This window comes from Dendrobates tinctorius, unplaced genomic scaffold (assembly GCF_039654945.1).
Source record: "Dendrobates tinctorius isolate UK_male_01 unplaced genomic scaffold, ASM3965494v1 ptg000004l, whole genome shotgun sequence".
In the NCBI taxonomy this organism is placed as follows: Eukaryota; Metazoa; Chordata; class Amphibia; order Anura; family Dendrobatidae; genus Dendrobates; species Dendrobates tinctorius.
Window position 1 is genome coordinate 29,890,708 of NW_027361672.1, and position 24,410 is coordinate 29,915,117.

A 24,410-nucleotide genomic window follows, 5' to 3' on the forward strand; every position below is an offset into this window, starting at 1 on the left:
GTACCGGCCACCCCCTCCCCGGGCACCACCCCGGATCGCCGTGCACACGCGGCGCGCACTGGAAAGCCGGCCGGCACCCGACTTCCGGTTTCGGCGTTCCCGGCCCCGCCCGTTCCGCCGCGTCACTTCCGCCGCTCATCTGAGCCCTCGGGTGCGCACAGAAGGAGCAGGCACGGCACCGGCGGCCCCGGTATGCCCGCAGCCCCACGCGCGCCGACCGGGCACAACCGCCGCCCGGATAGGAGAGGGGGACCGGACCCCGGGGGAAACGCACCAGGAGGGGACCGGGGCATACATACCTCCCGGTGCCGGCACTATGGAGGCGGCTGTCCACCGGACCCTGTGCTCCACCTTCTCCGACCACTGCCGTGGCGACCTACCCGGCCCCACCGTGGCGCTTCCAGGGACCCGAGCATGACAGAGGTAGGAGAACCCCCCGCTACCTGGGTCAGTCAGCCGGCCTGGGAATCCCTCGACGACTCCATGATGGATGATCTGAAGGAAGTCCCGTCCTCTAGGAACAGGAAACCAACTGATGCGTGGGAGAGGTGCCGCCTTTTTGTATCTGTAGGTTTCCTGTTCCTAAAGGGCGGATCCCCTCTCTCAGGTGGTGCTGTCATGGACGACCGAATAAACAGCGTTTACTACACCAATGGGCCTCTGCGAGTTCAACTACATGCCGTTCGGGCTCTGCACCACCCCAGGGACATTTCAACGGCTAATGGAGTGCTGTCTTGGACACAAGAACTTCGAGGCAGTCCTGTTGTACCTTGATGTCAGTGTTTTCTCCAAGACTTATGAAGACCATCTCTGGAGCACCTGGCTGAGGTGTTTGAAGCCCTGTCCAACTTTGGCCTGAAAGTGAAGCCATCCAAATGCCACCTCCTGAAGCCCAAGGTGCAGTACCTCGGTCATGTAGTGAGTACAGAAGGTGTGGCACTAGATCCTGACAAAGTCACTGTCATCTGGGACTGGCAGAAGCCCAGCAACCTCCATGAGGTACGTCAATTCCTCGGGTTGGTAGGCTACTACCGAAGGTTCATCAAAGGCTTCACTGAGATAGCCACGCCTATGCAAAATCTTCTGGTGGGCCAGCCCAAGAAAGCCAGGAAGAAGAGTCCTACATTTGAATGGAATGAGCAACTGGAGAGGTCCTTCACTCAACTGAAAATGGCTCTCACAGGAGATGAAATTCTGGCCTACCCAGATTACGACCAACCATTTGTTCTGTACACTGATGGACGTGGGACTGGGAGCAGTACTGTCACAGGTACAGAATGGCAAAGAAAGAGTGATCTCCTACGCCAGCAGGAAGCTTCGTCCCACTGAAAGGAACCCTGAAAACTACAGTTCCTTCAAACTGGAGTTCTTCGCCATAGTCTGGGCTATGACGGAACGATTCAAGCATTATCTAACTTCAGCCAAGTTTACCATCTTCACGGACAACAACCCACTGACTCACTTGGAAATTGCAAAACTAGGTGCACTGGAGCAGCGATCTATGGCCCCGCTGTCTAACTATGAATTTACCATCAAGTACTAAGCAGGTCACAAGAATGTCAATGCGCTGTCCAGGATGCCCAATCTGCCAGATGCAGGAGAAGACCCTGAGGCACTCGAAGAAAGAGTTACCTGCCTTCCACCGGCCAATTGTGGCCCAATGTGCCCAAGGAGTGAGAAACAGATGATCTATCGTGAAAGAGGCCACCCTAAATCCATTGCCTCATGACTGGGCAGAAACGCAGGATAGCGACCCCGTAGTCCGCCTGGTAAAGGAGCTACTGTCACAAGCTGACACAAGCCTGGGTCCAGATGCTCCTGAAGAAACCCAGCAGTTGTGGAAGGAAAGAAGCAGGCTGTTCATCTATGAGGGAAAGCTGTGTCGGAGGACTATCAATGCCCGCACTCATGAGCTGGTCTGGCAGGTGGTAGTTCCAAAGAGGGAGGCATCGATGGTCTTGGAAGCGTACCACAATGGAGCAGGACACTTTGGATGGAAGTAGTTGGAGGCCTTGCTCCGAGAGAGCGATTCTACTGGGCTGGTATGAGGAAGGCCTTTGAAAATTGGTGCTGGGAGTGTGGACAATGCAACCGGCGCAGGAAGGACCGTAACAGCCAGCAAGCTCCTTTGCAGCCAATAATAACCAAACAGCCACTCGAGTCGGTAGCCCTGGACCATGTGAAGCTGGTCCCAAGCCGTTCAGGCTACTTTTATGCTCTTACCATCGTTGACCACTACTCGAGATTCCTGGTAGTTGTGCCTGCCAAGTATCAAACAGCCAGGACAGCAGTCAGAGCATTCCAACAGCACTTCTGTCGACCACACGGCTATTCCGAGCGAGTGCTTACAGATCAAGGTCCAGCCTTTGAGGCAGAAGTGTTAAAAGGAATTCTGTAACTTGTACGGTTGCAAGAAGATCAGGACAACACCGTACCATCCACAGTCCAATGGCATGTGTGAAAAGATGAATCAGGTGGTGATCGATCTACTTAAGACCTTGCCTTTGGAAGAGAGGAATATGTGGCCAGAGAAGTTGCCAGATCTGGTAGAGCTCTACACTCACATTCCTGTGAATTCCACCAACTGCGCTCCAGCCTACCTAATGAGAGCGAGGCCAGGCAAGTTGCCTATTGATTTGGATATGGGAGTCGTTACACCTGAGGTGACATCACCAGATGCTGACTGGGATACAGAACGGCAGCAGCAATACAGAAGAGTACAAGAGTGCGCAGAAAAAGTTGAGCGCAGGCAAGACAAAAGCAGGAAAAGAACTACAATCAACATGCACCTGCAGTTCCCTTGTCACCAAGAGAACAGGTCCTAAAGAGGAAAAGGAGGATGCATAAATTGGATGACCAATGGGAAGCTGAACCCTACACCATCCTACCATCAAACTTTGACAACACCAAAGTGTGTCTTATCAGTAAGGATGGAGGAGAAACCTCATCAGCAGTATCAAGGGATCAACTGAAACTGTGCCCTGACCAACTAAAGGACAGGATGGAAGAGCAAAACAACCTTCAGCCCATAGAGGAGGAAGAAGAAAAAGGTCAGCACTGTACTCTGAGAATTCCCTGCAAATTGGACTAGAGCGAATCAGGCCATAGTGGTATCAGTTTTGACCTTTCCCCAACTGGTAGTGCAAGAAGTGACTCAAGACCACCCTGAAAACCAGCAAGTACAGGCAGCAGATGCCACACCAGCAGTGAAGCAAGAGTATCCTCACCCTGCCAGTGGTGAATCTGTCATGCGCACAGTGAGTAGAAGTGGTCCTTGGAAATCTAGTATTCCTGTGCTACTCAGAACCACCAGTAGTGTAGTCAGTACAACACACACTACACCAGTAGTAGTTAACACAAGGCATCCAGTAAGGTACACAACACCACCAGTGCTACGTGGGTCTGTCCGTAGTACCAGAGGTATACCACCCCTAAGGTTTCGTATATAAATAAGTTATGTGAATGGTAAACTGTAAATATGCAACTTTTCAAGCTTTTGTGCCTACAGAGACTCTAAGAATCTTTTGAGCAATCTCAGTTTGTTTTTGATGGACAATTGTGCCACAGGACTATGTGTGGCCAAAACTATCTTGTATATAGTTACCAACTGCTCAGGAAATGGACCATGGACATTGACGCATGGACTAATCATCACAAGAACTATTTTTGAGCTTTGGTTTTGTAATTTTTCGTTTTTTGAAATCTTGTAACAGTTACAATTGTTCATTTGTTAATATATTTTGCATGTTTTCTTCAGTCCGGGAGTACTGAATTGCACTAGGGGGGAATGTGGCGCCCCCAGGAGTATGGTTGCCACAGTGGCATTGCCTTCCTCCTTGGGAGGGTGATGTCATGCTTGGAAGCAATGAAGGGTCTATCAGTTAAATACAGCACAGTTCCCACTCCTGGCCAGCAGAGGGAGCTCTGAACCAAACTGGGGGTGGAGCTGCTCTCTGGGGGCCGGGAAGGGGAAGTTAAGTCAGCTCTGTGAGGAGGGCAAAGTGTGGATGTGGAAAAGAGGAGCTGGAGGATTGAGGGGAATTCAGGCCCACTTCTGGCTTCAAGAGCATGGTTCGGAGTCCGGTATCCGAAGTTGTATGGATGCTGATGGTCCTGCAGCAGAAACCGGTGGAACAGAAGGCTGTAAATGCTCTGTTCCCGACTGAGACTCGGAGGCACAGCAGTAACGTGTGTGATCCAGAAGAGAGAAGACTACAGCTGCCTGCCATACGAGGGGCGTTCTAAAGAGAGCAAGCAAGGGGGATTTCAGTGTAACTCAGTACTGCAAGTACCTCAGATAAGCGCTAGGAAGGAGACTACACAACCCATCTGCATAGAGAGATTCCCAAGTTGCTTCCAGGCTAATCAACTCCTGTTCCAACTGTGATCTGGATCCTGGACTGCACTGACAAAGCACAGTAAAGGTAAAAGATACTGCACCCTGTTGTGTCATTGCCTTCTTCCTGCAACCCCTTCAGCACTGCTATATCTGTGCCTAACACTGCACCCTCTCCCTCAACACCTATTACTACTGCCCGGGGACTACAGCTCCACCTGTGGGGAGGTCCAACATCATTGCTGCACCACACCATCTGTCCTAGAGAAGCTACCCTGCAACACTGGTCAAACTGACAAGAAACCACAGGTGGCGTCACGAATCATCTCAACTTTATTCCCATCACTCTACCCCTTTTACATTGACTGCCTGAGGCCACAGACCTGGTCACTGCCACTGTGACATCTCCCATTGTAAACAACGGGCCCAGCACCGAGTACCCTACTGCCTCCAGGGCGGTTCACCAGCACGGTGTGGTGTCTGGTTGCCTATAACAAGCTGTGTAACCAGTCAGTTTTGCATTATTTACCAGAGCAGATGAGTTCTGGATTCAGCAAATAGGGGAAGAAGTGTCTCTTATGTCCTTTTCCTCTTTTCTCATGCAGATCTGTGTCTCCCCCATAGTTCTCAATTGCTCATTTACATTACATAAAAAGCTTTTCCTATTTGCCTAGACTATTGATTTCAAGTTAAGGAGCGGGTATACAAAATGAAGTAAAGTCAACCAATATAAAGCACTCTTCAACCCTGACATGCCTTAGCAATAGTATTGCTGATTGGTGAGGATACTGTATGCCTCAGTATTAAGGGGGGGTGGCAAACCAAAGATGTTATTAATCAATGTTCTATGACACGTTCGACCAAATGGCACCATCTGCTGTACGCACTGAATAATGTGGAACTAGAATATGGAGGAATAATTTCTGGTGGGATGAACTTGAATGGGACACCAGGTCAAGTAGTAGCACAGTTATGAAATATACTCGTAAAAGACCGGAATGATAAGGCAGGAGTTCACTTGGCACCAATCAGTGAAAGGAGGTAGTGTGAGCGGTGGTATGCAGTTTCAGAGCGACTAGAGTGACTGGAGACCGAAGTAAGCAGGACATCGTGGGTCAAAAACAGAAGTCCAGAATATGCCGGTTAAAGACCCAAATTCCAGTGTTCACCAGTTAAGACCCGATGGGTTGTAGAAGGAACCGGGGACGGTCAGTGTGAGGAACACATACAGGGTACCAAGTGACTTGTTGCTAAAAATTTTTGGCCTAGCGGGAAATACCACTGGCCTCCCGCTAGTGACAGTATTGTAATCAAAAGTGCCTGAAGGACATATTGTAGTGACTGGCCTAATGTTACGAGTGATGTCTGTGGAGTTAAAGCTGAAAAACATAAAACGCTGTTCACACTAAAAGATAGCTAAATGGAACATAGAATTAGATACTAAACTTGTTGCACTGTTATCAAGAGTATTGCTTGACTTGTCATCCTGTACCCAAATAACTGTTTAACATAATTTCCACTAATTTCTGTGGTAGGAAAATAAATAGCTTTAGTTGGTTACTTTCACCTCATGAACGTGTTGGCTTGCAATAAGCTGTTCACAATTACATAGTGCATCTTGGTTAATAGAATACAGCCAGGGCCCTTAGACTAGGCATCTTGCCTATGGCCCTCACTATCCCAGGGGCCTCCAGCAAGTGGCAGGCCGCTAATTGCAGCAGACCACACGGCCGCTATGGGGCCTGTGAGTCAGGGGGACCCGGTGCCAATGCACCCCGCATTAAACTGTATTGGCATTAGAGATGCAGATACAGTTAAAAGCAATTATGGTGGAGAGCGTCACATGACACTCTTTCTCCCATCATCCCCCTCTGCCACTTCACACTGTGCCGGTAGTGGAGCAGCTAAGGTGAGGAGAAGCATTGAAGCGGGGAACGAGGAGAGTATTGTATTTATTTTTTAAATCAGAGAGTATGTGGTGGCCATAATACTGGAGGACTATAGGGGCTGCATCATAGTGTTTGTACTATATGGGGGACTATGGTGTGCATTATACTATATGGAGGACTATGGGAGTGCATTATACAATATGGAGGACTATAAGGTGCACATTATATAATATGGAGGACTATGGGGTGCATTATACTAAATTAGCAAAATACTGCCTATTCATCAATTGATTGGATTGTTTATGCCAGAACAAAAATCATTGTTCTCAGTGGCACATCGTCCGGTGAAAACTGCAGATATGCTGCTGATAACATGATATTGTATGTGAATCAAGAAAAACACATCCAGCCAAGAACGGCACTGCTTCCCAGGACTCAAATCCAAAGATGATATTTCATATTTTTTTATTTGATAAGTTAAAATAGAGGAGATACAATGTGCTTTGGGTACAGTATATCTCCTTCATCAGGTATCATAAAAACACAGTACAAATCCTAATAGTATAAAATTCAGGTACACATATATGCACTACTCAAAAAAAATAAAGGGTACACTAAGATACCTCATCGTAGATATCACTGAATGAAATATCGCAGCTGAAAATCTATTCGTTACATAGTGGCATACGTTGAGAAGAAGAAAACAAAAATGATCAATGTAAATCAAAATGAATATCCAATGGAGGTCTGTATTTGGAAGGATACTCAAAATCAAAGTGGAAAATCAAATTACAGGCTTATCCAACTTCAGTGGAAATGCCTCAAGACAAGGAAATGATGCTCAGTAGTGTGTGTGGCCTCCACGTGCCTGTATGACCTCGCTACCACCCCTGGGCATGATCCTGATGAGGCGGCAGATGGTCTCCTGAGGGATCTCCTCCCAGACCTGGACTAAAACATCAGTCAACTCCTGGACAGTCTGTGGTGCAACATGACGTTGGTGGATGGAGCGAGACATGATGTACCAGATGTGCTCAATTGGATTCAGATCTGGGGAACTGGTGGGCCAGTCCATCGCTTCAATGCCTTCATCTTGCAGGAACTGCTGACACTCCAGCCACATGAGGTCTGGCATTGTCCTGCATTAGGAGGAACCCAGGGCCAACCGCACCAGTATATGGTCTCAGGATCTCATCTCGGTACCTAATGGCAGTCAGGCTACCTCTGGCGAGCACATGGAGGGCTATGCGGCCCTCCAAAGAAATGCCACCCCACACCATTACTGACCCACTGCCAAACCGGTCATGCTGTAGGATGTTGCAGGCAGCAGATTACTCTCCATGGCATCTCCAGACTCTGTCATGACTGTCACATGTGGTCAGTGTGAACCTGCTTTCATCTGTGAAGAGCATAGGGCGCCAGTGGCAAATTTGCCAATCCTGGTGTTCTGTGGCAAATGCCAAGCATCCTGCACAGTGGGCTGTGAGCATAACTCCCATCTGTGGATGTCAGGCACTCAGACCATCCTCATGGAGTCGGTTTCTAACAGTTTGTGCAGACACATGCACATTTTTGGCCTGCTAGAGGTCATTTTGCAGGGCTCTGGCAGTGCTCCTCCTTTTCATCCTTGCGCAAAGGTTGAGGTAGCGATCCTGCTGCTGGGTTGTTGCCCTCCTACGGCCCCCTCCACCTCTCCTGGTGTATTGGTCTGTCTCTTGGTAGCACCTCTAGCCTCTGGACACTACGCTGACAGACACAGCAAACCTTCTTTGCACAGCTCGCATTGATGTGCCATCCTGGATGAGCTGCACTACCTGAGCCACTTGTGCGGGTTGTAGATTCCATCTCATGCTACCACGAGTGTGAAAGCACAACCAACATTCAAAATTAAACTAAACATCAGCCAGAAAGCATTGGTACTGAGATGTGGTCTGTGGTCCCCACCTGGAGAACCACTCCTTTATTGAGGGTGTCTTGATAATTGCCAATAATTTCCATCTGTTGTCTATTCCATTTGCACAACAGCATGTGAAATTGATTGTCAATCAGTGTTGCTTGGACAGTTTGATTTCACAGAAGTTTGATTTACTTGGAGTTATATTCTGTTGTTTAAGTGTTGCCTTTATTTTTTTGAGCAGTGTAGTAGCAAACCTTTTATCCCAGTCTCAAACTTTATTTGGGGTGTGGACCAAGTTCAGGAACACACCCACTGATTGATCCAACCTTGACAACAGATGCAAGAAAATAAAACCTAGAGGAAGAAAAACCCAGAAAAAAAAGCAATGTTCAAACGCTCTCTATGATATAATATAATAAATTTTATTTCTATAGCGCCGACATATTCCGCACCACTTTACATTTCAGAGGGGACTTCTACAGACAATAGACATTACAGCATAACAATGATCACATAGATCATAACAGATACCAAGAGGAATGAGGGCCCTGCTCGCAAGCTTACAATCTATGAGGAAAAAGGTAGACACGAAAGGTGGGTGGTAACAATTGCCCTAATTATATGGACCAGCCGTAATGTTAAGTGTGTAACAGTACAGACACAGAGGGCTAATGGGTGCATAAAGCATGTGGGAACATGATGCGGGGAACCTGGTTATAGTAAAACTTTTGGCTGTGGCACACAGGGATAGATTAGGTCAGGGTTTCCCAACTCCAGTCCTCAAGGCACACCAACAGATCATGTTTTCAGGATTTCCTTAGTATTGCTCAGGTGATAATTGCTTCACCTGTGCAATACAAAGGAAATCCTGAAAACATGATCTGTTGGTGTGCCTTGAGGACTGGAGTTGGGAAACCCTGGATTAGGTTAATGTATTGAGGCGGTAGGCCAGTCTGACCCCCAAGGGTGGTTTGCACGTTCATGACCGGGCCAATTTTTACAATTCTGACCACTGTCCTTTTATGAGGTAATAACTCTGAAACGCTTCCATGGATCCTCGTGATTCTGACATTGTTTTCTCGTGACATATTGTACTTCATGTTAGTGGTAAAATTTCATTGAAATAACTTGCGTTTATTTGTGAAAAAAATGGAAATTTGGCGAAAATTTTTAAAATTTTGCAATTTTCCAACTTTGAATTTTTTTGCCCTTAAACATTTCCCACATGTTTACTTTACATCAGCACAATTTTGGAACCAAAATTTTTTTTGTTAGGAAGTTATAAGGGTTAAAAGTTGACCAGCGATTTCTCATTTTTGCAACACCATTTTATTTTTACGGACCACATCACAGTTGAAGCCACTTTGAGGGGTCTATATGATAGAAAATACCCAAAAGTGATACCATTCTAAAAACTGCACCCCTTAAGGTGCTCAAAACCACATTCAAGAAGTTTATTAACCCTTCAGGTGCCTCACAGGAATTTTTTGACTATAAAAAAAAAAAAAAAAAAAAAAAAATTATTAACATTTAACTTTTTTTCACAAAAAAAAAAATACTCTTGGTAAAATAAAAATTGAACCTGAAGTAACAGGAGAAATTGGACTGCAAAAGTTATTGTGCAGTTTGTCCCGAGTACGCTGATACCCCATATGTGGGAGAAAACTACTGTACAGTCACACGTTAGGGCTCGGAAGGGAAGTAGTGACGTTTTGGAATGCAGACTTTGATGGAATGGTCTGCGGGTGTCATGTTGCTTTTGGAGAGCCCCTAATGTACCTAAACAGTGGAAACCCCCCACAAACGAAACCATTTTGGAAACTAGACCCCCTAAGGAACTTATCTAGATGTGTGGTGAGCACTTTGAACCCCCAAGTGCTTCACAGAAGTTTATAACGCCCAGGCGTGAAAATAAAAAAAATCATTTTTTTTCCACAAAAATGTTATTTTTGCCCCCAATTTTTTATTTTCCCAAGGGTAACAGGAGAAATTGGACCCCAAAAGTTGTATTGCAATTTGTCCTGAGTAGGCCGATACCCCATATGTGGGGGTAAAACACTGTTTGGGCGCATGGCAGAGCTTGGAAGTGACGGAGCGCCGTTTGACTTTTTCAACGCAGAATTGGCTGGAATTGAGGTCAGATGTCATGTTGCGTTTGGAGAGCACCTGATCCGCCCAAACAGTGGAAACACCCCAATTATAACTCCAACCCTAACCCCAACACACCCCTAACCCTAACCCCAACACACCCCTAGACCTAACGGGAAAATGGAAATAAATACATTTTCTTTTCATTTTATTATTTTTCCCTAACTAAGGGGGTGATAACGGGGGTTTGATTTACTATTTATGGCTGTTTTTATTTTTGGCAGCTGTCACACGCTAAAACATGCTTTTTATTGTAAAAAATAGTTTTTGCATCACTACATATTGAGAGCTATAATTTTTCTATATTTTGACCCACCGAGTCATGTGAGGTCTTATTTTTTGCAGGACGAGTTGACGTTTTTATTGGTATCATTTTCGGGCACATGACATCTTTTGATCAATTTTTATTCCGATTTTTTGGGACGCAGAATGAACAAAAACCAGTGTTTCATGAATTTCTTTTGGGGGGTGCATTTACACCGTTCCGCCTGCGGTAAAATTGATAAAGCCCTTTTATTCTTCAGGTCAGTATGGTAACAGCGATACCTCATTTAGGTCTTTTTTTTATGTTTTGGCACTTTTATGAAATGAAAACAATTTTATATAAAAGAATTATTTTTGCATCGCTTTATTCTGCGAGCTATAACTTATATTTTTTTTTGCTGATGCAGTATGGCAGCTCGTTTTTTGTGGGACAAGATGACGTTTTCAGTGGTACCATGGATATTTATATGAGTCTTCTTGATCGCGCGTTATTGCACTTTTTGTTTGGCGGTATGATCATAAATCATTTTTTGCTTAGTTTATTTTTATTTTTTAAGGGGTTCGCTAAAGGGGTTAACTAGTGGGACAGTTTTATAGGGCGGGTAGTTACGGACGCGGCGATGCCAAATATGTGTTCTTTTATTATTTTTTTTATTTCCAAAAAATAAATTAGGGAATTTTTTTTTTTTTTTTAAATTTATTTAGCGATTTTTTAAAAATTATTTTTACACTTTTTTTTTTTAAACTTTATTACATTGTCCCAGGGGGGACATACCCGTCATGTGACAGATCGCTGATCTGTCACATCACAGATCAGCGATCTGTCACAGGCACTGCACAGGCTTTCCTCATGCCTGCGCTTTGCAGGCACTGAGGAAGCCAGCTCCCTGCAGGCCCCGAAGGTCCCCGTCGCCATCTTGGATTCAGGGACCTGCAGGGATGGAGCCCCCAGCAGCAGCGCTGCACATTGCGCTGCTGTGGGGGGCTCAGGGAAGCACGGAGGGAGCCCCCTCCCTGCAGATGCTTCCCTTTAACCCCCGGTACACCGCGATCGTGTTTGATCGCGGTGTGCAAGGGGTTAACATGTCGGGGGCGGTCCGTGACCGCCCCTGACACACAGTGCCGGGTGTCAGCTGTGATAATCAGCTGACACCCGGCCGCCATCAGCGGCGCTCACCATTTGGGTTCCGCTGATCGCTGTGACGTACTATCCCGTCCCTGGGAATTAAGTCCCAGGGCACATGGACGGGATAGTACGTCACATGACAGAAAGGGGTTAAAATTGTGGGGATTGGGGACTAATATTGACCTAGGAAGTGCATTCCAAAGAATTGGCGCAGCACGTGTAAAGTCTTGGAGACGGGAGTGGGAAGTTTTTATTTTCAATTATCTTTTATTGATTGATCAAAAGATAACACCACATAGAAATAACCAATTTAAGGTAACATGGATTGTAATGGTGTAAAACATTTAGCAAATGCAAAATATTTTCATTTATGAAAGAATAGAACTAACAATAGAGAGGGGGGGGGGGGGGAGAGCCGTAAACAAAATGGGGGAAAGAGAGAAGGAAAGAAAGAGGCGGGGGGGGAGAGAGTGGAGGAGAGAGAGAGGGTAAGTGTTCCGAAACATCACAGAAAGTTTTGAGTTAATCAAATATTCATACTTGTAGAGGCTTGAGGGTAGATCTATACTTAATCCAGGAGCGCCAGTTCTCTTCAAAAGATAACTGAGAATGGTTCACCGAGGTAACAATCTCAGCCATACAATATAGTTGGTCAATTTTTGTCAGCAGTTGAGGAGAAGTGGGTATCTGGGTTGTGCCCCAGTAAGTCAGGATTAGGAGTTTAGTCCACAATATTATAGCTGCGGCCAAGGTGGGAGTGTGGCGCCCCCAGGAGTATGGCCGCCACAGTGGCTTTGCCTTCCTCCAGGGGAGGGTAATGCCAGGCTTGGAGGCCATGATGGGTCTCTCTCGCAGTCAATCCATACATGCAACAGTTCCACTCCAGGCCAGCAGGGGGAACTCTGAACCAGGATTAAGGGGAGGGGTGCCCTCTGAGGGCCAAGAGGAAGGAGTGGTCAGTTAATCTGCGGAGGGTGAAGTGTGCAGACGTGTGGAAGGAAGCTGGAGGTTGAGCTAGGAAGGAGAGCTCCCTCAGCTTGAGAACGCACGAACTGGAGCCTGGTCTCCACGGCTGTACGGATACTAAGGGTCCTATAGCAGATACCAGAGGAGAAGGAGGCTGTAAATGCCCTACTGCCATCTAAGACTTGAGGCACAACAGCAGCTTGGATAGAGAGCCAGGACTCAGAAAGAGAGGAGTCCCCGAGAGAGGCTACAGCTGTCTGCCGTGCAAGTACGGTTCTTGGGAACAGGACGAACTTCAGAGTAACTTAGTCCTGGAGTGCTTCATTCAAACAAGCGTTAGGAAGGAGACTGCACAGCCCGTCTGCTGAGAGAGAATCCCTGTGTTGCTTCCAGACTAGCCTGCTCCGTTACCAACTGTAATCAGGACCCTGGACTGCAGTTATCAAGTAAAGGTACAGAAATTGCACCCCGCTGTGTCATGTCTGCTTCCTACCTTTCCGGTACTGCTACATCCCCGTGCCAACCACATCTACACTGCCCTGGGACTATAGCTTCACCTGTGGGGAGGTATTACATCTTTGCTGCACCATACCATCAGTGCCAGCGGATCTGTCTGCAGCGTCGGCTTAACATCTCCCTTGCCGAACACCACAGGTGGCGTCACAAACTATTCTATTACACCATTACATTTCCCCATTACTTGTGTGCCCAGGGCCACGGACCGGGTCACCACTGCTGTGACACATCCCGCTGACACCGGCCCCGTACCGAGTACCCCACAGCCCTGGGAGGGCGACCCAGGAGCCTTCTTTTGTTTGAAGTATATAGGGATGTTCAGCAAAGCCATCTCGGGTGTCAGCGACACTGGTGACTCAGATATCTCTAATGAATTTCTCTGTTGCTGCCCAAAAGGGTCAGAGGACAGGCAAGTCCTCCATATGTGAAGGTAGTCACCCCCCTCTTCCTTGCAACGCCAACACCTAGCCCGAGCTCCCGACCGCCAGGTACAAGTCTGTGCCGGTGTAATGTACCATCGTGTAAATATTTTAAAAGCGTTTTCTTGGGTTTTCACGCAGCTTGTTGGACCGTGCGAATGCATATAGATATGGTCTATTTGTGATTGTGTGAATTTGTATCCTAGGTCTTTTTCCCAGAGGGCAATGTATGTGTGGCGCCCCTGAGGCTCAGTCACCACAGAGGTACTGCACCTCCTCCTGAGGTGTGGTGCCCCACCATCCAGGTAAGGTGGAAACACCGGACCACACTCCAACACCTGCAACCCACACCACAAAGTAGTGTAGCAAAGCACCTTTGGCGGCTCCCTGCTTGGAGTATAGCAAAGTACCCCTTGGTGGCTCCCTGCTTGGAACACGAAACGTGCTGGGAGGTGCGTGGAGTTTAGTTCGCAAAAACAGGAGCGGGAAGAGTTGAGTCAGTATTTCATTTAGTGAGTGAGTGAAGATGTAGAAGGACAGAGTGAGACAGAGAAGATCCCCAGGAGAGGGATGGAAGAGGGAAGTGCTGCAGCAGGCCACAGTGATTTGGGTCTGCTGGCACAGGAAAGAGACAGAGGAAGAAAGCTTGATTCTCCATTGGAAAGAAGGATTAGCACGGAACATGAGGAGAATAAGAGAACAAGGACCAGGGTTAGAGGAGAACCCTTTTCAAGTTCGAAGCACAAGGCCGGGGTCTGGTCCCCGAGGTTGTACGGATACTAATGGTCCTGCAGCAGACACCGGAGGAATAGAAGTAGTGACCACTTTATTACCAAACAAGACTTGGGGGCACAACAGCAACATATTAGTGAGCCGGGACTTAATAGCAAGGGTTCCCCGAAGCAGGCTACAGCTGTCTGCCGTACAAGTAGAGTTCATAGGAACATCTGACAGGAGGAACTCCAGTGTAACTCAGTACTAGGAGTACTTCACTCAAAGGCGCTATAAGAGGAGACGTTCAGAAAAGGCACATGTTGGCGGAGTGTTGGAAGGGAGTATTCCATCTGGCCTGGAAGTTGACTGAGTCCCTGACCCGGAGGACACGGCACAGAAGCCGGCACCTGTTTGCACAACAGACTTGAGTAAACCTTTGGAACTACATGCCCTGGTGTCCTCCACTTATTCCTGCGCCAACCTGCCCAGCACCGCTACATCCCTTGCGCCTGACACTACATCATCTAAGTGTCACTTCACCTACACTGCCCTGGGACTACAGCCCTGCCTGTGGAGAGCTATAAACATCACTGCTGCACCACACCATCTGTTCCAGAGGATCTGTCTGCAGCGTCGGCTTACATCTCTATTGCCGAATACCACAGGTGGCGTCATGAATCACTTATAAACTTTCACTACCATCAGCACACTGAAACAATCCCTTTTACAATGGGCGCCCAGGGCCACGGTCGGGTCCCAGCTGCCATGACATCTCCCATTGAAGCTCATCGGGCCCGGTACCGAGTACCCCACAGCCCTGGGTGTGAGGGCGACCCATATGCTCTTTTCAGGGATAGGTCTTTAGCTAAGAGGGTCTGGTAAATTGTAAAGGACCTTGGTTGGCCTTGATACTCTGGAGCAGAGAACTTCATATGGTTTAAGCTTGCATGGATTATCCAGGCAATATTGTATACGTTTCAAAAGCTCTCAAAGAATTATAGTGGAGAAAAGTGAAGCTTGAGGGGACCAAGAGATCACTCAATTCAGTCAGCGGAAGGAGTGCCCCATCTGCCATTATCTGATCAATGGAGATTTGTCTCAATTTCTTGGCTAGATCACCTCCCTCCCGTCCAGAGATGGAGACAAGGCGTTGGATAGTTTCAATAGTGGGGACGAGGGGAGTACCAGGAGGGTGTGGAAGCTCGCCCAAACCCTGAGTAAAGCCAGAGAGAGGGGGTTGTTCGGGGGAGGGATTTCATCCCCTAGTATAAGTCAACAGTAGAGACCTAAGGGGTATAGGAGATAGAATGTTTTCTATGTTGACCCAATGTTTGTCACTAGAATTCCTAATCGGGTCCATTGATCGAGAAAGCACCGCTGCATAGCAATAGCTTTTGATGTCGGGGGCTCCCATTCCCCCTCTGTCTTGGCAAAGATAGTGTGCGCGAGTCAATGCGGGGTCTTGCGCCCCTCCAGATGTATTTTAAAAATAAAGAGTTCACTCTAGCGAGGAAATAGTTTGGTACATGGGGTAGAGTTGAGAATAGGTATGTGAATTTGGGAAGGATCAAGCTTTTAGGAGATTCTTCCTTCCCATCCATGACAGAAAAGGCTCTCTCCACGATTTAATAATGGACTGCACCCTGTCCAGTAAAGGCCCCGTTACATTTAGCGATGCACCAGCGATCTCGACCATGATATGACCCGGTCAGGATCGCTGGTGCATCGCTAAATGGTTGTTAGTGAGCTGCCAAACAGGCAGATCTCACGAGCGATGCAGCAGCGGTCGGCGGTCGATACTTACCTGTCAGACGCGGCGATGATTACTTCTGCCCGCGTCCATGGCTCGCTCGTCGACGATAATAAAACGGCCCAGGACGTTCTCGCGCAATCACCGATAACCAGCGGGGGAGCCGGTCGGAGGTGAGTGCCACATGTAGCGATATCGCTAGTGATATCGCTGCTGCGTCACAAAATCAGTTGACTCTTTAGCGATATTGCTGTGTAAAAGGCCCTTAAGGGATAATAGTTAAGCTGGAAAAGTTATTTATCAGATCTAGCTAATTTTATACCCAAGTAATATATCTACTAGGCCAGGCAAAATGGTAGAGCTCCTTCAACTTATCCAGCGTGTGGGCGGGCACATTTAGATCTAGAGCTTCCGACTTTGACTCATTCACCTTCAAGTTTGTGAGGTTGCCATATTCCTCAAGAATTCCCAGTAAGGCAGGAAATCCTCGTAGCGGATGTCATCAAAACCAACAAGTCGTTAGCAAAAGCCGCAGACTTATAGTGATTATTACCAATTTTGATGTCTTCAGTCTCTTTACTTTTCTGGATTGCACACAACAGCAGGGCTCCATCGCTAGTATGAAGAGGAAAGGAGAAAGAGGACATCCTTGTCTTGTTCCGTTTTGGATGGTGAATGCGTCTGTCAGGGAACCAATGACTCTAATGTGTGCAGTAGGGTCTCTCTACATTTTCATAATGGCCGAAACTAATGGTAAGGGGAAGCCAAAGCAGGTCAATGCCTCTCCCAGATAAGCACAGTCCACCCTGTCAAACGCCTTTTCAGAGTCAGTCCCAAGAAGCACCAAGGGAAGATTTTTTTGCTTTGCAAAATGCATGAGATGAAGTATTTTGTATGTATTATCCCTTCCCTCTCTCCCCCCCACAAAGCCTGTTTGGTTTAACGAGATTAATTCTGGCAAGAATTTTGCGATTCTTCGAGCAATCATACTAGCGAACATCTTAAGGTCAACGTTTAACAAGGAAATCGGTCTATAGCTCCTGCATAATTCAGCATCTTTACCTTCCTTGTGTATCAATGAGATTCTGGCTTCCAGAGCCTGAGTAGGGAAAAAGCTATCTCCTAGCATAGAATTGCACACATTTTACAGTCGTGGGAGGAGGATCGAGGGGAAGGATTTGTAATAAAAGGAGGAAAGGCCATCAGGGCCCGTCGCCTTGCCTGACGGGCACCTCGACAGGGTGGACCGGAGCTCGCCAACCGAAAAAGGTTCGACTAACCGCTGCTGCGAATCCGAGAGTTTTGGCAATCCCAGACGGGTCTGGAAGGACACTATGGATTGTCTCCTCCTGGCCACTCCTGGGAGGACTCAGGTGGGCGCAAGTTATAAAATTGCTTAGAATAGTTTAAAAACTCCATTTTTATCTGGTCATAGTCAAAGGTGCGCATACCTCTCGGATTTTTAATCGAGTGAATATATGTGTGAACTTGACGCTGTTGTATTTTTGAGAGCATGAGGTTAGATGCCTTGTCCCCATGTACAAACATTTTGGTCCGCCAGGAAGTATACCATTTTGCAGACTAAGTCAAGGATAGCTTTTAGGCGTTGTTTTTTCTGGGATAATTGGGCTATTGTTTGAGATTCAGTTTGTTTTTTATGTTGAGCCTCAAGTTCGGCTATTTCAGCATATGAAGTGCTTATCTGTTTTTGTTTGTGTAGGTAGGAGATTGATATCAATTCTCCTCTGATAACGGATTTGTTGGCTTCCCATAAGATCGGGGCTGACACCTCCCCATTGTCGTTTTGGCCAAAGTAATGGTTAAGTGTCTTGGTTATATGGTCACGCGTTGAGGGAGTGTTCAGAACTGATTCGTTAAGTCGCCAAGATCTACAGGGAGCAAAAGGGTTTGATCAATATCGTTTCTAAAGTTACTATTGAGTGATCTGAGAAAACATTAGGTAATATATTGGACCTTTTTGCATTAGGAAGGTAGTTTTTAGCTGTAAAGATATAGTCTAGTCTATGGTAGGACCCATGAGGGGGTGAGTAAAAAGTCAAGTCTCGGTCATTTGGGTGTAGGTACCTCCAAATGTCTATCATTTGTGAAGAGTGGATCCGTTGTTTTATTCTACCAAGATCTCTGAGGGAAATTGCGCATTTCTTTTTCGTTGTGTCTATTAATGGTTCGAGCACAACATTTAGGTCACCTCCTATAATGAGACCTTCTCTAAAATAATCTGCTTTTTTTCCAGTGTCGCTACCAACCATTTCAGGAGTTTCTTGTTAGGGGCGTACAGACTGCAGATCATAACTAAATTCCCCGCCAATAGGCCCTTGACCAGTAGATATCTCCCCATAGGGTCAGACAAGATTTTTTGCATCTGAAAGGGCAGCCCCCTCGCTATCGCTACCGAGACACCCCTCAAGCCCGCCTGAGTGGTGGTAGCATGGAACCATGTGTCATAGTGAGCTCGCTCAAAATTGGGGATTTTGTTCGGTTTAAAGTGGGTTTCTTGCACTAGCAGAACATCTGCTTTTTGTTTCTTGAGAAGGGCCAGTGTATGTCGCCTAGTGACTGGTAAATTAAGGCCATGTGCATTCAATGTGGCAAAGGTAAATACCTTATCATGAGTATCCATGAGTATGAAGAAACAGGGGAGTTGGCATTAGCCTGTTGGGAAGACCTCCACCGTTGCCTCAGTTGCACCATGATGCCCGGATTAGATAGGTATGAAGGATAGTGAATGAAGGGTATAGAGGGGAAGAGAGACAGGAAGAGGGAGGAAAAAGAAGACTTGTTTCAAAGATGAAACTCGTTTTAATGAACTACTAAAGATTAGGTCAAATAACCTTTGAAACATGTTTGTCGGCAATCAAGGGAGAGAAGAAAAACTACATCGCCTATAGCCTTGGTGACTATGTACTCTGTGGTAGAATGGGGTGTGGGGGTTAGGGAAGTAAGGGGGGCATAAGGATGGGATGGGAGGGAAGTTAGTAAAGGAAAAAATTATGGGAAAACAGCACTTAGAATATCACGAGACTAAAGATACAATAATTACATAACCACTAAGAGCAATGCGCAAAAAGAGGAAATAATTCTTGGATCTGGATTGAGACAGGTCACATGTTCATGTTACTTCTATGTCCCCTTTAGATAATGGTGTCTTAGTCGACTTTCTTTTCGGTCTCTGTGCTTTGGGAGAGCCCGCGGTAATCCAAGGGGGAGGTGGTTCTAGAGGCCGGAGAAGAGAAGCAGTGTGGAAAGTCTCTAGGTCAGGATAGGTCTCCAGGCCAATATCTAGAGATTTGCAAACTTTCCTGATGTCGGCGGATGATCTGACCAGAAACCTTTTATCACCCGCGGAAATGGAGATCCCAAAATGTTAAAGCCAGTGGAAGTAGTAGCCTTTATGAATCAGGGCATCCGTGAATGGTTTAAATAAGCCATCGCTTCCTGAGAGTAGTGGCTGAAAGATCCTGTTACAGTCTCAGGTGTGAGCCTTCATAGGTAATCTCCAACTCACGAGATCTGCGCATAATCAGCTCTTTTGTACAGAAGTCTAGGAAACGACAGATCATCACTTGGGGGTTCCCCCTGTTTTGGTTTAGGGCGCAAGGACCTATGTACTCGTACAAGCTCAATGTCAGTGGGGTCCCCATCCAGCATTAGTTTCCCAAAAATCTCTTTGGCTGCCTTGGCCAGAGCATCAAATGCCACAGATTCCGGGAGACCTTTAATTCCAATGTTGTTTCTACGCTTGTGGTTCTTATGGTCCTCCAGAGTTGATTGGATATCATGTAGCTGGTTTTCATGGGCTTTTAAACTGGCAAGGAGACCATTGGTGTGCTGTGACATAGCTATTTGGCTTTGTTCCATGTCCTCAAGCCTGTGTCCTTGTTGAGATAGGTCATGCTTAATTTCAGCGAGCTCTTTTCCGATAGGTTTAAGGGCCCTGGACAGGATCCGTTTAATGAAGGAATGTGTTACCAAATTGTCCCATGAGTCTCCACCTGTGTCAGTGTCGCTTTCAAGATCAGAGTCTGAATCATCCTCTGTACAATGATCTGTATGACCTGGAGATCTAGTAGGGTCAGGTAGAGCAATTTGCTTCCTCAAAAATTTATCCACATCGGCTTGTGTAATGGATTTAAGGGGCTTGACTGTGGAATGTTGCATTTTAGCTCCAGATTTCCCCATATTTGTATATACAAGGCAATAGAATTTTGAAAAATTATAATTTAATCAAGCATCTCCCTTTGCCTGTCGCTAGGGGGCAGTCTAGGTATTCATATCGTCAGTACTGTATAGGCCGGGGAAAGGAAGGCACAATCCTGGTTTGCAAGGAATTATTGCTGGCTATATGGGGCCAGAGTCATTGTGTATGGAGGGGGCTGCCTAGTGCGAGTGTGGGACACCAGGTGTTCTTGTGTAGCACAGGCACTAATTCTGATGTCATTCCCTCTTTCCCATACAATCCACTGCAGTCAGTTTAAATGAAATCAAGTCCCTACCACAGTACAGCATATGTTCTGTGCCTGGCCTGTATCCCAAGCAACTCCAGGATCCGGTCCCTGCAGAAAAGATTCTAATCCAGGTGTAGGATGGATGAATATGTCCAGGATTCTTCCTTCTGTATACAGGCTCTACTCCACGCAGTGTAGCAATCTCACTCCAAGCTCTCACTGTTTCTAGTCTGCTGGCCTCTCTGCAAGCAGGATGAGTCAGCAGAAAAGCAAATCAGTTGTAACGCCAGTCCAGATAAAACAAAGCTTCCAAATTTTTTGCCAGTTGTCCAGGATATCCTCCTGAATGATTCTTCAAAAAATCTTGATAACAGAAGAAGAACTTAGTCACTGGATAAGTTGCTTCAAATAGGTGGCAAAGGGAGAGCTCAGGCATTCACCATCTTCAGAGCTCAAGCCACACCCCCTGGAGTGGGAGGTTCTGATTGAGGATGCTAACCTCAGGTCATCAGCAGAACGGAGGGCACGGGTAGGGTGGTATACTAAAACAAGGGAGGAGATGCAGGGTGGTGCTGAGCCATGGAGGGCTTTGTGGGTGAGGGTAATAAGTTTATACTGAATTCTGGAGTGGATGGGTAGCCATTGTAATGACTGGCACAAGGTAGAGGCATCGCTGTAACGATTGGCGAGGAATATGATCCTTGCTGCAGCATTCAAGACAGATTGGAGGGGGGAGAGTTTGGTAAGAGGGAGACCGATTAGAAGCGCGTTACAATAGTCGAGACGAGCATGAATAAGAGAAACAGTATAAGTTTTTGCAGAGTCAAAAGAAAGAAAAAGGTTGAATTCTAGAAATGTTTTTGAGGTGCAGATAGCAAGAGCGAGCCAGTGATCGGATATGGGGGGCCAAGGAAAGCTCAGAGTCAAGTATGACCCCAAGACAGTGGGCATGTTGCTGTGGAGTAATACTGGAACCACACACAGAAATGGCAAAGTCGGGTATAGGTACATTTGTAGCGGGAGGAAACACAAGGAGTTCAGTTTCAGATATAGTGAGGACATGATGTTAGACCCAGCATTTAGACAATTGCTGGTGTTTTCTAGAAAGGCTGGCGTGATGTCAGGAGAAAAAGCGGATAATTGGGTGTCACCAGCATAGAGATGATACTGGAAACCAAATCTACTGATTGTTTGACCAATAGGGGCAGTGTACAAAGAAAAGAGGAGAGGGCCTAGGACTGATCCTTGAGGAACCCCAACAGTAAGGGGAAGATGAGAGGAGGAGGAACCATTGAATGATATCATTCAATCCATTTAGATATAATGTTCACAGACGATATATCCAAAATGTTTCTTTCCGGTTTAAAAGAGCATTCCCTCTGGTGTTGCAAATAGGTATCTGCTCCACCGGAGTTACTTTTAGGTTAAAAATTTTGTTATGTTTAATTAGCAGATGCCTTGAGAGACTGTTTTAAAAAGCTGTTTTTGCTCTATTTCTGTGACCATTAATGCGGGACGGCAGTGTCTGCACAGTGCGTCCCACATATTGCAAACCGCAACTGCATGTGATGACATATACAACATAATCACTGCTACAGTTGAGTCTTTGTGAAATCTCAAAGACCTCACCAGTAGAGATGAGCGACTTGACCTTTTTTAGGGTTGAGTCGGGTTTCATGAAACCAGACTTTCTCAATAGTCGAGTCGAACGAAATCGGCCGACAATCAAGAAAAGTCGAAGGTCCGACTGAAACACGAAACCCAACGCAAGTCAATGGGGAAGCAAAGTTGGCAGGGAGTGGAGGACAGTAAACACACCTACATGTCGGACCGCTTTTTTAAAGTGCGCGAAAACTCCTCTCTCCGGATGCTGCACGTCATCTCGTTGCTCACAGTGTACGTCCTTGCTCAGTGACTGAAAAAAGTCACGTGCAAGCATTCTGGGAAATCCGACTATGGCGCTCGGGTCGGTGACCGCATGGCCGACCTCACGCTATGGTCTGGTTTCGCTTGGCGAAACCCGACTTTAGCAAAAGTCGGCGACTTTTGAATTTGACTGACCCGTTTCGCTCAACTCTCCTCACCAGTATTATTACATTTAAAAGTTTTAGCCCCGTGATCTATGATCCCACAGGTACATTTTTTGGAGGTGCATTTAAAAGCTCTGGTTCCTTGAAAAACACCACTTAAAAAATGTTATCCGTACTTTTTTTTAATGTTTTTTCCTTTTGAATTTAACTGTTTTTTTTAATTTACTGGGGGCCACCAAACTTTTCAAAGTTTTCACCCTTCTATATGTAATCCCTGGTTTATCAGAGAGATTTTTTCCCAAAACAGGGCCACGCTTCAAGATATACCAATATTTTGAAAGCACAGTTTATGACTATTTCCCCTATTGAATTTTGTCACAAAATTTAATTTCCAGCGATCATCACTTTTTTCTTTACCAATAGTCAAATTATCCCTCTTTTTATTTTTTCCTTTTAAACATTCCTCCTGTGTTTTTTTTGTTATCCCTATATGCAAATTTTTTGGGTATCTTTTTCCTTAAATTTTCTTTTTAGAATTTTAGACTGAGCTACATAATCAGATAGAATTGTACAATTCTTTCTTATACGAAAAAATTGACTGTGGGGTATATTAATCTTCCACTTCTTGTAATGTGCACTGTTGAAATCTAAGAAGTCATTTGAATCCACCTTTTTGAAGTGGGTTTTTGTAATAAATTTTCCCACTATGGCTGATCTCTGTATGTGGACAGTGATCAATTGGTGTTCATTCTGTGCCCGTCATTCTTCCTCAGCCGGTGTAAAGAAGTCGGGAACAAGTGTCGAACGACTTCAGAAAGATTTTACACCCTCGTTTAATGGCCTGAACTCAGCGCATGTAAATGCAACAAAAATGTTTGTGTGATGGCGCAATGTGAGAGCACTTTGGGCCCCACTTTAAACTTTCGCCCAGGGCCCTCTTCATCTAAAAATTGATCCTGAATATAGTAAATGCTATTTAAAATCTTTTTAGTACAAGATCTAGCATTTCAAGTTGTATTTACCTCATTATTACATGTGTAGAATGAAATACCCTGGCTGCAGACATTGAAATCAATCCAAAAGTGCTCAAGTTTATCATCCTGAGGTTTTGTCAGCTAAAACAGAAAAGAAAAAAAAAAAAGAAACATTGAAGCAATTATACTTAGAATATAGATAACATTAGCAACGAGGTTCAATAGGGTTACTCAGGATTAGATTTCTTTAATGGTACAACCTCTGCTTGCTGTCAACTGCTGTTTATCATCCTGCAACATTTCTTTTAATGGTATATAACCGTGCCGTGCAAGCTGAACTTTTGCTAAATTCATTTGTTGCATTGGACTCAACACTTACTGCTGTATATCGATGGATGGGGTCACTAGAGATGTTATATAGTGCAAGGTGTTATAGCATATAGATGTAGCCAGGCCCAGTGCCTTTGATCATCTAACTTCCCTGGTGTACTGGCCAACTGCTAATTTATCCAAAACCAGCTCCCACAATCCCTCTGACCTGATCCTCTACTCAGTCCTATAAATTTAGTAGCTTCCTAAGGTGTGCAGTCATGTGGGGTCTGGCACACGTCCCCCTGCAGCAAAGTATCACTGCAGCTAAGTATCTAGAAGCTGCAGTTATTTCAACGGCAGTCACAGCAGGAGTCACGACCCCACACTATGCATCTGTCTCTTTTGGGTATGTCTGCTGAGTAAGCACTTATTACTTGGACCTAGCTTTTCTATTAACCCATATTACTCCTTCACTCCATGTTTACATATGCCCTTACAGTGTTTGCTCCACTAATCCTCACTCTCCTTCGCTATCCCCAAACCCCAGCACCCTCAAACCAAATCATCACCTCCCCACCTGACCTCTTCTGCTGACCTGCTCCT

General features: G+C 46.0%; 1 protein-coding gene across 6 annotated transcripts in view; it reads right to left on the reverse strand.

Moving 5' to 3' along the window:
* SYCP2L (synaptonemal complex protein 2 like) overlaps positions 1–24,410 on the reverse strand; it is a 320,192-nt gene that overhangs the window by 182,929 nt on the left and 112,853 nt on the right. For 5 of the 6 annotated variants that reach the window (XR_012230581.1, XM_073566695.1, XM_073566676.1 and 2 more), the window contains one exon: positions 23,544–23,636. The exons of the other annotated variant lie outside the window; for it this stretch is intronic. Coding sequence is in view for 4 of the 5 variants with exons in the window: in XM_073566695.1 (XP_073422796.1) it covers positions 23,544–23,636 (93 nt within the window). In the remaining variant the exon portion in view is untranslated. The remainder of the gene's footprint in view (positions 1–23,543; positions 23,637–24,410) is intronic. 6 annotated transcript variants of the gene reach the window in all.